Source organism: Pseudophryne corroboree, chromosome 1 (genome assembly GCF_028390025.1).
Source record: "Pseudophryne corroboree isolate aPseCor3 chromosome 1, aPseCor3.hap2, whole genome shotgun sequence".
In the NCBI taxonomy this organism is placed as follows: Eukaryota; Metazoa; Chordata; class Amphibia; order Anura; family Myobatrachidae; genus Pseudophryne; species Pseudophryne corroboree.
Genome location: NC_086444.1, coordinates 364,472,466 through 364,486,524, shown reverse-complemented (window position 1 = coordinate 364,486,524; position 14,059 = coordinate 364,472,466). Strand labels below are relative to the sequence as shown.

The following is a 14,059-nucleotide window of genomic DNA, read 5'->3' as shown; positions in this document are numbered from 1 at the left end:
CCAAATTCTGGAGGGCATTTTGTTCCGATCTCCAGATTTCTGTCAGCTTGTCGTCAGGCTACCATCCGCAGTCTAATGGGCAGACTGAAAGGGTGAACCAGTCCTTGGAGCAGTTCCTCAGGTGTTATGTCTCCAAGTGTCAGACTGACTGGGTTGCTCATCTGTCCATGGCGGAGTTTGCCTATAACAACGCGGCTCACTCTGCTACAGGGATCTCTCCCTTCCTTTGTGTGTATGGGCATCATCCTAAGGCCAATTCTTTTGACCCCCTGGACTCCACGCCTGGTGGTTCCTCTGTGGTTTCGGTCCTTAGAGGTATTTGGCGGAAAGTGAAGAAAGCCCTTGTGTCTGTGTCATTAGTGACCAAAAGGGTTTTTGATAAGCGGAAAAGACCCTGCAGCTTCAAATTAGGAGACTTCGTCTGGTTGTCTACCAAGAATTTGAAGTTGAGACAGCCATCTCATAAGTTAGGGCCCCGGTTCATCGGCCCTTATAAGATCACCAGGGTTATCAATCCGGTGGCATTTCAGTTAGATCTGCCCCGTTCTTTGGGTATCAATAAAACATTTAATTGTTCCCTTTTAAAACGGGCGATTAGTAATCCTTCTTCCAGTGGAAGACCTTCCCCTCTTCTGATACGTGGCCAGAGGGAGTTTGTTGTTGAAAGGATTCTTGACTCCAAGGTGGTTCGGGGTCGGCTGTCATTTTTGGTGCACTGGAAGGGGTATGGCCCGGAGGAGCGGTCGTGGGTGCGCAGTTGTGATCTTCATGCCCCCAGACTGATACGCTCTTTCTTCTCGCAGTTCCCCGATAAACCCGGTGGTAGGGGTTCTTTGACCCCTCATCAGAGGGGGGGTACTGTTAGGGTCTCCTGCCCTGTGCTGCCACGTCGTCATGGCAACCGGGAGACAAGTGCTAGTGGAGTAACCTGAGCGCAGCTGATACTCCGGTTCGGGTCTTTTGCTGTGCAGTGGTTATAGGCTCTGTGCACGGCAGGGGATCCGGTGCTGGTTTTTGTGCTCACAGTCTGTGAGGTCTGAGTGGGGCGTGGACAGCACCTGCTTTATAAGGCCTCTTTTCAGGGTAAGCAGATGCTGCTGAATCTTTGTTGGTTAGTCAGTTCATGAAAGTTAGCCAGTACTGTGTAGCTTTGTATTTGTTTGTTGCTTACTGCAAATAGGCCTGGGGATTTGGTATTACACTCTGCCAATCCAGACCTAGCAGTAAGACTGGAGTCAGTCGTTTAGCTTGCTGGGGTTCTGTTACCACTCTGTGAACTTAGCAAGTTTGCGGCTGTATTCTAAGACTTGCCTGTCTAATCATGTCTCACTGTGCTAGGTGTCAGGGGTCAGTTTAGTGGCAGTAAGCTAAAACCTGTGCACTGCAAGTGAGAAATAGGATTGTGGAGACTCTCCTTGTGTCTATCATTCCATCTCTGACCAAGGAGTTTACTGCCACACCCGTTGGTAACCCTTTAGGGTTTTGCTGTTGCCCTTAGCAACAGCATTTCGGGTTCTCTATGTATTAAAACACAACATCTTGCTTTTTCCATCTGTGCAGTTCTAATACAAAGGAGATACCCAGTTCCTTAGCCTCTGGGCTTCTCTGTTCACTTTGTGTGTATTTTGTCTATTACCTTCTGTGTACGTTATGTCATATTCCCCAGTTTGTCTGTGAGTCCATTTGTTTTGCATAACAGTTCAAACACCAGTACATTCCTGCAGACACTGGAGTGCATAACAGTTCTGACACCAGTACTTTCCTGCAGGCACTGGTGTGCATAACAGTACCATTGAATGTAGCCATTTACTCTGTTATATTATATTGTATTGTTTGTACTGTAAACCCCCTTTTAGCAATAATCCACTGTGGTGTCGGAACCCAGCGGTAAAATCACAATTGGCATTGTGTCTTCATTGCCCTGCTAAGGTTTAAAGCGTATTTTCATTGCATTGCATAACTGTTCAGGGTTTGTGGTGTATCTCTGGGTGTGTACGCGCTGTGAGTACTTTGTACCGTAAGCGCGGCGCTTGTACGCGAAGTCCGTACACAGTACGGGACTTTGTACGCTAATAGCGTACAAAGTACGCAGAGTGTGTGTTAAGTACAGCGGCCGCAGCGGCTCCATGGTAAAGTGTATTTTAGGTGTGTTTAAGGTATAGCTTTCTTTCCTAAGGATATTTCAGCATTATCAGACCATCCGCCACCTCATCAGGAGCATGCCCAGGCTTTGTAGAGAAGTCATACAGGCACGTGGAGGCCACACACACTACTGAGCCTCATTTTGACTTGTTTTAAGGACATTACATCAAAGTTGGATCAGCCTGTAGTGTGTTTTTCCACTTTAATTTTGAGGGTGACTCCAAATCCAGACCTCCATGGGTTAATAAATTGGATTTCCATTGATCAGTTTTGTGTGATTTTGTTGTCAGCACATTCAACTATGTGAAGAACAAAGTATTTAATAAGAATATTTCATTCATTCAGATCTAGGATGTATTTTAGTGTTCCCTTTATTTTTTTGAGCAGTGTAGTATTGTATACTAGTCCAGTGCAGTTTTATTGTCATACTAATAATTATCTGCATTATTACTGTGACTGTGTGCCTGTATCTGCTTTGTGGGTTTCACTTTTATTGTTTCCCAGATATATCTATCACTATATTCTGTACCCTAAGGGACTACGTGCATCAGGGTCGTTTATATAATGCATCACAGTATCTACCTCTAATAATAATAATAATAATAATAATAATAATTTTATTTATATAGCGCTCTTTCTCCAATAGGACCCAAGGCGCTAATGTGTATTATACTGTGTACCCAGTCACATAATACCGGATTTATTCACAGGTGTTGTGTACTGGGTACTCAGTCGCATACTAAAGAATTTTTTCGCAGGTATTGTACTCTGTCTGGCTTTATCGTACTCGTACGCTCCGTTGTTGCATTTACTAAAATGTCTAACAAAAAGGGCAATAAGTCTGGGGACGCTGCCGCATCATGCAGGGCATGCGCCAATGATTTACTTGAGGGGGAAGTTTTATATGATGGTCTACGTACTGTGGGCCTAATTCAGAGTTGATCGCAGCAGAAAATTTGTTAGCAGGTGGGTAAAACCATGTGCTCTGCAGGGGGGGGGGGGGGGGAGGGCAGATATAACATGTGCAGAGAGAGTTAGATTTCGGTGGGGTGTGTTCAAACTGAAATCTAAATTGCACTGTAAAAATAAAGCAGCCAGTATTTACCCTGCACAGAAACAAAATAACTCACCCAAATCTAACTCTCTCTGCAAATGTTATATCTGAAACACCTGCAGTGTTCATGGTTTTGCCCAACTGCTAACAAATTTGCTGTTGCGATCAACTCCGACTTACCCCATGTGTGCCATACCTCTCCCAGTCAGAACGCAGCTCCTGCAACCAATCAGGAGCAACCCTGGGCTATGTTTTCAACCCTGTTGGGTACTCTGGTAGACTATCTTACGCCTACTATGGGATCACCTGTGCAAATACAGCCACAAATTGTCCCTATGGTTAATCCGCCTTGGGCGGATAATTTGTCTAACCAGTTGCACCAATTAAATCAATCTTTGGTTAGACATAAATCTGCTATAGGTCACTCTCATGTCCCTGGGTCATCTAAGCGGCTCCTCACAATCCACGCATCTCTCAGACCTTTCTTCTGAGGAGGATGGGGAACAAACTATCCTGTCAGTCACTGAATCAGATGCTTCTGACGAGGAATCTTCTTTACAGGTTGATGTCCCTGACTTGGTGGTTGCTATTAGACAGATCCCCCAAATCTCTGATGATGAGGATTCCGCGGTGTCTAAGAAACCTGACAAGTTTAAACGTCAGACGGTAACTAAAACTCTATTACCACATTCTGACCATTTAGTGTACATACACCGAGAACCCTGGTCTGAGCCAAGGAAGAAATTCCCCCTACATAAACGGGCCTTAGCTCGATATCCTCTCCCTGCAGAGTTGTGTACTACAGTAAGTGGGAAAATCCACCGCCGGTGGATTCCCATGTCACCCGTCTAGTGGTATCTTCTACTCTGCCTATCACTACTGTCACCTCACTAAAGGAATCAACAGATAAACGTGTGGAGGGATGCCTGAAGTCTATTTACACCCTAACAGTTGCTGTACATAGACCCACTATTGTAGCCTCCTGGGCTGCAAAAGGTATTGAAGCATGGGTTCAGGCATTGGAGGAAAAGCTACCCGATGAATTATCTGACAAGGCCAGACAATACCTGTCTCACATTAACACCGCCGCCTATTATATTCAGGAGGCGTCCTCTGAGGCAGGTGTGTTGGTGGCTAAGGCGTCAACTACATCTGTCCTAGCTTGCCATATTCTGTGGTTGAGGTCATGGAATGTGGACCTGGACTCCAAAAAGACCTTGGAGGTACTCCCTTTTAAGGGAGACATCTTGTTTGGGGAAGACCTAAATAAAATTGTGTCTGATTTAGCGGCTGCTAAAACTGCATTTCTCCCAAATCCTACTCCCTCTGCACAGAGGGCAAAAGGTACCACTTTTCATTCCTTTCGGTCTCAAGGGAAAGGTTTTGGCCATGATGACGGCACATCTCCATCGCCAGGGAGTCAGGATCCTGCCATATCTGGATGACTTGTTGATCCTGGCAAACTCCCACGATGTCCTTCTCAGTCATCTACAACTGCCGATAAACTTCCTACAAGCCCACGGATGGCTCATCAATTGGAGGAAGTCCTCGCTGGTCCCAGCTCATAGCATGGTGCACCTGGGGGCACTGCTGGACATGCACAGTCAACAGCAGTTTCGGTCTCCAGAGAAGGTCCTGAAGCTTCAGGACAGGATAAGATTCTTCCTTTCTCATCCCAGAGTGTCGATACACTCAGCGATGCAAGTACTTGGCCTGATGGTGTCAGCATTCGACATGGTGGAGTACGCTCAATTTCATTCCCACCTTCTGCAGAGGTTAATCCTTTCCAAATGGGATGGCCTACCCCATCGGATCAGGTCTTATATGATCACTTTGACTCCGGAGGTTCGCCTGTCGCTAACCTGGTGGCTTCAGGGGCCGTCCCTTCTGGATCCCCGACTGGGTCCTGCTGACAACGCCACCATGGTGGCTCACATCAATCATCAAGGCAGCAATTGAAGCCGCATGGCAATGTTGGAAGTGTCAAAAATCCTTCAATGGGCAGAACACCATCTGCCAGCAGTATCGGCAGTGTTCATTCCGGGTGTCCTCCGGAAGTCTTTCAACTCCTAGTGGAAAAGTGGGGCCTACCAGATGTAGACCCAATGGCGTCTCGACACAATCACAAAGTTTCCGGGCTTTGGATCAAGGATCCTCAAGCAGCGTTCGCGGATGTACTAGCCATTCCATGGAACTTTGGGCTGCCTTACGTGTTCCCTCTGGTATCACTCCTGCCCATGGTCCTGCAGAAGTTCAAGCAAGAAGGAGGAATACTACTTCTAGTCGCTCCAGCATGGCCCAGACGTCATTGGTTCTCAGACCTGCAGGGTCTATCGATAGAGCGTCCTCTTCTTCTTCCTCAACGACCAGACCTCCTCGTACAGCGCCCTTGTCTCTATCCAGACCTGGCCAGACTGGCTTTGATGGTGTGGCTCTTGAAGCTTCACTCCTATGGTCAAAAGGATTTTCTGAGGCGGTCATCCAAACTATGTTGAAAGCCCGCAAACCGGCATCTGCCCAGATCTATTACAGGGTCTGGAATTCTTACTTCACCTGGTGTGCTGATAAGAACTATGATGCGTACAGATTCAAAACATCCAGAATCCTGGCTTTCCTGCAACAAGGCCTGGACTTAGGCTTTCGTCTGGCCTCCCTCAAGGTTCACATATCTGCCTTGTCAGTGTGGTTTCAGAGAAAATTTGCGTCTAAACCTGACGTTCATACATTCACTCAGGGTGTGTTAAGGATTCAGCCTCCCTATGTCCCTCCGGTGGCTCCATGGGATCTGTCCTGAATTCCATTTGAAACTCTTGTGTCAGTGTACCTTAAATGGCTTATGGTTAAGGTTTTGTTCTTACTGGCTATTGCCTCTGCCAGAAGGGTATCAGACCTAGGTGCTTTGTCCTGTCATCCACCCTTTCTGATATTTCATTGTGACCGGGCAGTTCTTAGAATTCACCCTGGTTATTTACCTAAGGTGGTGTCATCTTTTCACCTTAACCAAGAGATTGTGGTTCCAGCCTTCATCTCTTCTGAATTGTCCTCCAAAGAATGACCTTTGGATGTGGTATGGGCTCTCCACATGTATGTGGAGAGAACTGCCTCTATTAGGAGGTCAGATACCCTTTTTGTACTGTTTGGTTTCCACAAACGTGGCTGGCCTGCGAATAAGCAAACCTTGGCCAGATGGATTAGAATGGTGATTGCACAAGCTTATGCGCAGGCTGGACTTCCAGCTCCTGCTGCTATTAAAGCCCATTCTACTCGGTCTGTTGGACACTCTTGAGCGGCCCATCATGGCGCCTCTGCAGAACAATTGTGCAAGGTGGCTATGTGGTCCTCAGTGAACATGTTCATTAGGTTCTATGCCTTTGATACTTCTGCCTCCCAGGATGCTTCCTTTGGACGCCGGGTTCTCATACCCACTAAGGCGCGTCCCCTCCCTTGAGGAACTGCTTTAGGAAATCCCCGATGTATTCCTTGTGGAACACAGTGTACCCTGCTGCAGAAAAGGAGATTTATGGTAGACTTACCATTGTTAAATGCGAGGTACACTGGGTTCCACAGGGTGACCACCCTGACGCACCTAGCTTCTATGGGTTTGTATGGCGTTAGCCACTGGTCCCTTCTCCTGTCGTGAGAAGGTTGTTCTATGTGACTAACATCTGCCTTCTTTTTTACCTGCTCCTGCATTGGACTGGTTAACAAAACTGAGCTCACAGTGCCTGGAGGCGGGGTTATATAGGAGGCCCCAATGCATCCTGGGACAGCCTAAATCTTTAACCTGTTGGTGCCTGGATAAAGATCCATCGCTACACTCCGATATATTCCCAGATGTATTCCCTGTGGAACCCAGTGTACCTCGCAGAAAGAGATTTAACCATGGTCAGTCTACCATAAATCTCCTTTTCCAGCAAAAGGGGCACATGTACTAAGCTTTGGAGAGAGAGAGAAACTACCAATCAATCTGCTCTTAGCTGTCCTTTTTCAGACACAGGCAGTTAGGAGCTGATACTGGTACTTTATCTCTCTGTAACGGTGGCATGCATGAAGCATCCCACCACACATTGCAAGCATAACACCATTTAGTAACGCTGTATGCCTATGAAAAAAAAATCACAAAGGACAACTCTCCTGGTAAGAGTTGCCCTTTTGCGATAGAAGTACTTCAGGGCTTAGTACCCGGGAGTCCTGCCCCTGTGTCGAGTGACACATGCTCCGCGGGAGGTGTTGAGAGGGATCCGATTGGATCTCTCTCAGGGGGACTCATGGAAAGAAGCTTATAGGCTTCTATGGCATTGCCCACTGCATCAAGGCCCTGGAATGTATCGTTTGGCGCATATGTGGTAGGCGGGCGAACCTCTGAATAAGTGCATTTTTGGAGGTTTAGCTGTATTTTTAGCATTCGTGCATACTGCCCTCTGGCTGAGTACATCTGCCCCTAATAAATGCGATGTCGGAATATAAACCCCCTTAACTGGCCTTACCTGCTAATTCTGGGTGACGCTTCCACAAGTTCTCCAGCATAGACTCGTATCGGGCTGGCTCTGACCCATCACTCCCTACAAATATTAGCATAGGTCAGACACTGAATCATTGTATTTCAGGGATTGATCAGTACTTCATCAGGGTGGCAAGGAAAGCATCAAAACCCAACAATAGTGTTTACTTTCAATTGAACGAGATATACTGTAATGTATTTATGCCCCATGTTAATTTATGGTGTCCCTGTAATTAGCGTGGACAAAAAGGAGATGTTGTCGCACTGGTTCCAATCATCCAACCCCCAATTACAGAAATCAACTGCAATAGTATTCACAGAGGGGGTGTGCTACCAACTACCTATTGGGTAACTACGTTGCAAAGAGAAGAAGGGTAGTTATGTGGTGCACTGTCTGATGATTTGTAAATAATACATGCATAAAAAATAACTTTTAATAGAGTTAATTAAAACCAATTTCTCCCCCACCTGGATGGTTAAGAAAGCAAAATATTAAAAAGATAGAAAACAGATAGAAAAATAAAAGTATTAAAAACTGTGCCAGGGGTCCCGCTAGTACATTTACTAATATGTTTTGAGTTAATCTTAATCTCAATTAATATCACATTTATTAAATGCTACCTGACTCAGAGTATAATCCTTGCAGATGTATAACTGTTAATTCCCCATAGATTGTAAACTTGCGAGCAGGGCCCTCCTCCCTCTATGACTGTTTGTTTTTACCCAGTTTTGTCTTCTAATTGTATCCAGTTGTAAAGCGCAACGGAATTTGCTGCGCTATATAAGAAACTGTTAATAAATAAATAATTCAATAAACCAAATTGTCTAATTCATATATATGTGTTGCTATTGGCTTATATCAATAAAGAGATTCCCTTGTATCAGCCATGTGTTATCGTCTTTTTATGGGTAGATACCAAACCTCTCCTCATAAGAGGGAGAATAGAGAACTCATAAATCTACATAAAATAAAGATTGATGTAGCATATTATTCCTAAAACGGAATTGTATACATAGATTGTATTAAAGCTGGAAATATCTATATTGGCCCTCAAGAATATCTAATCCCAGGGTTTGATTATATTATAGATTAATAATAACACCAATCTATTGATTGAATCTACCAACTTAACCCACTGTTGTCACATACAATTCCAGGGTTAATACATATCCTGAGTCTCCTACTGTATTTAGCGATACTCGGATCACCTCTTCACAGGTATATACCTCTGTAAGTGATTCTAATAATGTAATAGCTCTCACTGTTTATTGATTCTTGTAGTGTTATTTACATGTTGACAATTGGGTAATGTTATCTGTATAATACCAATCAAATAATATTGTTTATACCTTCACAAGCTCAATATTTTAGTCTCTCTATCCAAAGAAGACAATAAAGGGTTAGAGGTGTAGTACGAGTTACAAATATGGTGATTGTATGTGCCTCTTTTCTTACACTAGTATGACATATGCATATGTATCCAACATTTGTTACCTATCTAGTAACAGTTGCAAGTTGCAGAATGTTCTAGGATACAGAGTATTAGTTGGATACAAAGTCACAGACTTTGTTTTCTAAACCAGCTTGTATACTGCTGGCATAGTGTGTTTATAAGCTGTAACGCAGGGGTGGGGAACCTCAGGCCCGAGGGCCATATAAGGCCCTCAAAGCCACTTGATCCGGCCCGGCCAGGCTCACCTAAACGAGAGGAGATGCCAAGCGCCCGCTGAGATTTTACCACCAGCGGGCACCCGGGTCAGCAGCAGCCGGAGGCAGGAGCTCACGCCTGAGCTCCAGCTTCTGGCTCAGGCAGTGTACATGTGCGGCACTATGGGAGAGACGTCATGACATCTCTCCCATAGTTCCGAGGAGAGGGAGGGCAGCAGTCTGGAAGCAGGAGCAGGGCTGGTGAGCATTGTGTTTTTTTTTCCTTTTAATGTGTGTGTGTGTAAGCGGCGCTACTAGGGGGCATATTTAATGGGGCATAACTACAGGGGGCATATCTAATGGGGCATAACTACAGTTGGCATATTTAATGGGGCATAACAACTGACGGGGCATATCTAATGGGCCAAAACAACAGACAGTGGGCATATCTAATGGGGCATAACAACTGACTGGGGGCAAATCTAATCGGGCATAACAAGAGACTGGGGGCAGGCTAATTTTTAAGTTGATAATTTTTGTATGGCCCCTGAAGGATTTTATAAATATCCAAATGGCCCTTGGTAGAAAAAAGGTTCCCCACCCCTGCTGTAACGTGTGAGGTAGGGATAGTTTCTCGGGTAATTCCCCTCTGTTAAGCCACAGTAACTAAGTCTGTATGTCTTAGGTATATTCATAGACACATTATATGTTTACAATTCAGGTAATATTCTCCTACATATTACATCTCAGGAAAACATACTCAATTATATAAACAGTATGTATGAGCACCGTAGCGTTTACTTAGATAAGTCCTCCAGCGGTTGTAACCTTATTACATTCAATGCTTCCAATAGAATGCAAATACAATTCACATTGATTAACTCAATAATGTTGCAATGTTTCTTAACCAATTAGGTGTACACATCGGGCCTCTGGCACATTACTCCAATGCGTGTTTCCCCCATAGCTTAATCATTACACAAACAATCTGTGTATACAATCCTTTTTAGGAATAATATTCTACAGTACATCAATCTTTATTTTATTTAGATTTAGGAGTTCTCTATTCTCCCTCTTATGAGGAGAGGTTTGGTATCTACCCCTAAAAACAACAACACATGGCTGATATAAGGGAATCTATTTATTGATATAAGCCAAGTAACAACGCACATATATGAATTAACAATTATACATTTGCAAGGAATATACTCTGAGTCAGGTAGCATTTAATATATGTGATATTCATTGAGATTAACATTAATTTAAAGAATATTAGTAAGTGTACTAGTGGGACCCCGGCACGGTTTTTAATACTTAAATTTTTCTACCTGTTTTCTATCTTTTTCTATTTTGCTTTCTTAACCATCCTAGTGGGGGAGAAATTGGTTTTAATTAACTCTGGCCCTCATTCCGAGTTGTTCGCTCGTTAATTTTCTTCGCATCGCAGCGATTTTCCGCTAACTGCGCATGCGCAACGTTCGCACTGCGGCTGCGCCAAGTAAATTTGCTAAGAAGTTTGGTATTTTACTCACGGCATTACGGGGTTTTTTCTTCGTTCTGGTGATCGTAGTGTGATTGACAGGAAGTGGGTGTTTCTGGGCGGAAACTGTCCGTTTTATGGGTGTGTGTGAAAAAACGCTGCCGTTTCTGGGAAAAACGCGGGAGTGGCTGGAGAAACGGGGGAGTGTCTGGGCGAACGCTGGGTGTGTTTGTGACGTCAAACCAGGAACGACAAGCACTGAACTGATCGCACTGGAAGAGTAAGTCTCGAGCTACTCAGAAACTGCACTGAAAAATCTTTTCGCAATATTGCGATTCTTTCGTTCGCAATTCTGCTAAGCTAAGATTCACTCCCAGAGGGCAGCGGCTTAGCATGTGCACTGCTGCGAAAAGCGGCTAGCGAGCGAACAACTCGGAATGAGGGCCTCTATTCAAAGTTATATTTTACGCATGTATTATTTACAAATCATCAGATAGTACACCACATACTACCCTTCTTCTCTTTGCAACATAGTCCCTGCAATTAGACAAGCAGTAGCAATTTAATTTAAAATTTCTTTTTTCTGAGTAATCTAAATGAGTAAATGTAAAAATTTTTGCCGAGGCAGTAATATTTAAAATTAGACCATTTGTCTTTTGCGTAGTGGGTTTTGGTGGTGTAACTAATGGGCCCTACACATTTAACGATCGGCCGCCGAGCTGCCCGATGGTGGATACGGCCGACAGGCGACCCGGCGGCGGGGGGGCAGTGACAGGGGGAGTGAAGTTCCTTCACTCCCCCCGTCACCATAGAAGCGCAGGCAAATATGGACGAGATCGTCCATATTGGCCTGCATGCACAGCCGACGGGGCACCAGCGATGAACGAGCGCGGGGACACGCATCGTTCATCGCTGGTGCCTCCACACTGAAAGATATGAACGGTATCTCGTTCATTAATGAACAAGATCGTTCATATCTTACAGTCAGATCGACGAGTGTGTAGGGCCTATTAGTTTCCCCTTTGCCAATGTTTTATTTTAGTCCAATATGCTAATGCCATCACCGGGGGTTTATCATTTAGCACAGAGATTCACCAACTCGGTCATTACAGTCCAGGTTTTAAGGATATCCACGCTTAAGCACAGGTGACTCAATTAGTACCTCAGTCAATTTGATTTAACCATCTGGACAAAAGCATGGGTATTCTTTAAACCTGTAATGAAGGAGTTTGGGAAATGGCTTTGTGAGTCTGCCAAGCAAGATTTAACATTTATGTTCAATTACCCCATTTGCAGTGCAGGTTGAGCTGTATTCACCAAGTAGCTTAAAGATACCTTTCATATTAACCACAGATTTAAATTTAATATATTTTTAAAATACAAAAGGAAAATGAATAATACAGATTGAGTCCCCCATATCCTAAATGCTTGGGACCAGAAGTATTTTAGATTTTTCTGTACTTCGGAATATTTGTATACCATGATGAGATATCTTAGTGATGAGACAAAAAACACATTTATCTCACACACACACACACACACACACACACACACACACACACACACACACACACACACACACACACACACACACACATATATTATATATATAAATGTAGATATATATTGTTCATTTGTATGTATGTGTGGTGTAAATTCAAGAACTACAGAACCGATTTTGATTGGATTTTCCTTGAGGTCCTCCAATTAACATAGGCTATGAAGCATCTCACTATTATGTAAATTAGCTAATTATAACAATTAAAACAAACAAAAAAAATAAGTGTGAGGACATCTTCTGGCTAAGAAATAGAATGCAAGCAACATAGGCTATGAATCATCTTGCTATCATGTTATATGGCAGCAACACACACAACACACATATACACACACAAGGATTCAGTATGATATGCTGACACTTTTGGGATCCTGGTAGTCAGAAGACAGACGCTGGGATCCCAAACATTGCAATGCTGACAGGGGTGAGTTGGGCCTGTTCTCCGCTACCCCCTAGCCCTAATTCTCCCTTCCCGCAGCCTAACCCTAACCTCCCCCTATGGTGGCTAACCCTAACCTCCCTGCAACAGTGACTAAACATAACCCCCCCCTCCCCGCAGTCTAAACTTAACCCATCACTCCTGCAGCCTAACCATAACCTACCCGGGGTTGGCTAAAATAACATCCCCCAGCCCTCAACCTAACCTAGGAGCTATACTTACATAGGTTAGGATTGCGACTATTGGGAATCCATTGTCGGTCTACTGACCATTTTGGGATTCTAGCACCGACATTGTGACAGGTGTCAGTATTCCAACAGCCGGGATCCTGACTGCTGGTAAATTAACCGCATCCAACATACAGTACATATACCACACACACACAACACACACTACATATCTATAGTCTATTCCTATACTATTAATACAATCATTCATTTGTATGTATATTCGCAATAAACTCAAGAACTACTGTACCAATTTCGACTGGGTTTTCACTGGAATGTTCCTTGAGATCCTAAGCTATGAATCATCTTACTATCATGTTACTTGCTTATTAGCAAACAAAATCATCAACACATTGAATAGTCTCTGTTGTAGTGCCACAGAGCAGGTAATGTGGTGGTCAGAGACACACATGGGCAATGAGGGTGGTGGTGGAGGGAGTGGGTGTCATAGGCACACATGGGTAATGTGGCACCCCCTGTCATTTAGAAACATTTTTATGTTATTCAAATGCAGCAACACAGTGTGCAAAGGCACATGCCGGTATGGGGGTGGGGGGTACTAGACAGTGTTATAGGGTGCAGTGCACTGAAGAAACTAATACCGTTTGGCCATCACCTGCATGTCCATGACTACAGGGCTGATAACTCTGGTGGGTGGTGGTCATCTTGCATCTTCTGGCTGGGTGCTCAGAATCCTGACAGCCTCCCTGAGTCAGCAGCACTTCAGTCAGGGACATTCAGGCCAACTGGTCATTGGCATTTCTATCGTGGGTGCAGTGTGTGGGGTGCACACGGGCACCGGGGTCCAGGGGGGCCCACACTGCACCCATATTTTAATATTCACCTTTCCGGAGTCCAGTGTTGGATGCTGCTCTTGCGGCGAAAATCACAGCCAAAATGGCCACGCGCATGAACAGTAGCTAAATTGGTCTCCGGAACATGGCGGGTGCGATGTTTCCAGAGACCCGTGCATGCGCAGTATACTCCGGCACATTGACGGAGACTACTGC

The 14,059-nt window shown here is 44.6% G+C and overlaps 1 protein-coding gene across 2 annotated transcripts in view; it reads right to left on the bottom strand.

The window, feature by feature from the left end:
* Window positions 1-14,059, bottom strand: part of C1H22orf15 (chromosome 1 C22orf15 homolog) — a 68,783-nt gene that overhangs the window by 31,470 nt on the left and 23,254 nt on the right. Inside the window, exon 4 of one of the 2 annotated variants that reach the window (XM_063912980.1) lies at window positions 7,684-7,758. The exons of the other annotated variant lie outside the window; for it this stretch is intronic. Within the exon in view, the coding sequence (XP_063769050.1) occupies window positions 7,684-7,758 (75 nt within the window). The remainder of the gene's footprint in view (window positions 1-7,683; window positions 7,759-14,059) is intronic. 2 annotated transcript variants of the gene reach the window in all.